This window comes from Propithecus coquereli, unplaced genomic scaffold (assembly GCF_000956105.1).
Source record: "Propithecus coquereli isolate 6110/MARCELLA unplaced genomic scaffold, Pcoq_1.0 Scaffold749, whole genome shotgun sequence".
Lineage (NCBI taxonomy): Eukaryota > Metazoa > Chordata > Mammalia > Primates > Indriidae > Propithecus > Propithecus coquereli.
Genome location: NW_012153607.1, coordinates 20,651 through 22,011, shown reverse-complemented (window position 1 = coordinate 22,011; position 1,361 = coordinate 20,651). Strand labels below are relative to the sequence as shown.

The following is a 1,361-nucleotide window of genomic DNA, read 5'->3' as shown; positions in this document are numbered from 1 at the left end:
GGGGGGATGCTCAATAACATCTATTATGCTAAATAACTCACTTCTCATTCTGTTTATTTTCTGCAAGCTTTGTAAAGAGAGAAATTTAGTTGTTTAACTTAACAATATATGTTTATGAAATATATGCATTTAATTATGTAATATCCATCCTTTTTTGTGCCTTTACTGTGTTAGGCATTACAGATAAAATAGTGAATGGAATATACAAAGTCGTTGGCTTTAAAAAATAAAAGTTTAATGGAAGAGACACGAAAACAGGTTATATATGAGAATATGCAGGAAGGGTACCTAAGCTAGATTTTAAACTAAATTTGGAATAATATCTGAAATGTGAGCCAGAATTAGTCATCTCTTAGTGATACATTTTAATTTTGAATAATTAATATTTCTCTATGTCTGTGCTTATCTATCACACATTGATTTTTTACCTATCCCATGGAGGCAACAGTACAAGAATGAAGCAGTATCAGTTATAATATATATTGGAAGTTGCATAATTTATTGTTACCATATCCTACAATTAATTTTAAATAGCATATTTGTACACATTTTCCAGGTTCTATACAGGGCATTTTTCACATCTTTGTTCCTCAAACTATAGATCATGGGATTCAGCATGGGTATTACCAAAGTGTAAAATAAAGAGGCCGTTTTATCAGTATCAAAGGAATGACTGGATTTAGGGTGCACATACATAAAGAATAGAGTCCCATAGAATACAATTATCACTGTCAGGTGAGAGCCACAGGTGGAGAAGGCCTTGTACCTGCCTTCTGCAGAATTCATCCTGAGTACGGTGACAAGGATCAGAATGTACGACACAAGGACTATCAGAAGAGATGAAACCAAATTAAAAACTGAGAAGATCAGAATTATCAATTTAATTTCACGTGTGTCTGAGCACAACAAAGATATCAAGGGCAGGCTGTCACAGTAGAAATGCCTGATGACATTATGGCCACAAAACAATGAAGTAAAAATTTTTGTGATAGTCAGCAAAGACAAAAAGACACTGTAGAGATAAGGCACTGCCACTAGCACTTGACATAACCTTTGTGACATGATAACTGTGTAAAGCAAAGGGTTACAGATGGCCACGTAGCGGTCATAGGCCATTGCCAACAGAATGAAAATTTCACTAATGATGAACATACTGAAGAAAGTGAGTTGGGTAGCACACCAATTATAGGAGATTGTACGTTGATCTCTGCCAAAATCTGCTAGCATTTTGGGTCCCACAGCTGTTGAATAACCAAGATCAGTGAACGCCAGATGTCTTAGGAAAAAGTACATGGGTGTATGCAGCCTAGAGTCTATCTTGGTGAGGATGATCAAGCCCAAGTTACCCACAACTGACACCA

At 35.9% G+C, this 1,361-nt stretch overlaps 1 protein-coding gene across 1 annotated transcript; it reads right to left on the bottom strand.

Moving 5' to 3' along the window:
- Positions 1-504: 504 nt before the first annotated feature.
- LOC105824560 (olfactory receptor 8K3-like) lies at positions 505-1,356 on the bottom strand (the record flags this gene model as incomplete). The annotated part of the gene is made up of 1 exon (XM_012662058.1): positions 505-1,356. A coding segment is annotated over one exon (852 nt), but the record flags the coding sequence as incomplete, so codon positions are not given.
- Positions 1,357-1,361: the final 5 nt, after the last annotated feature.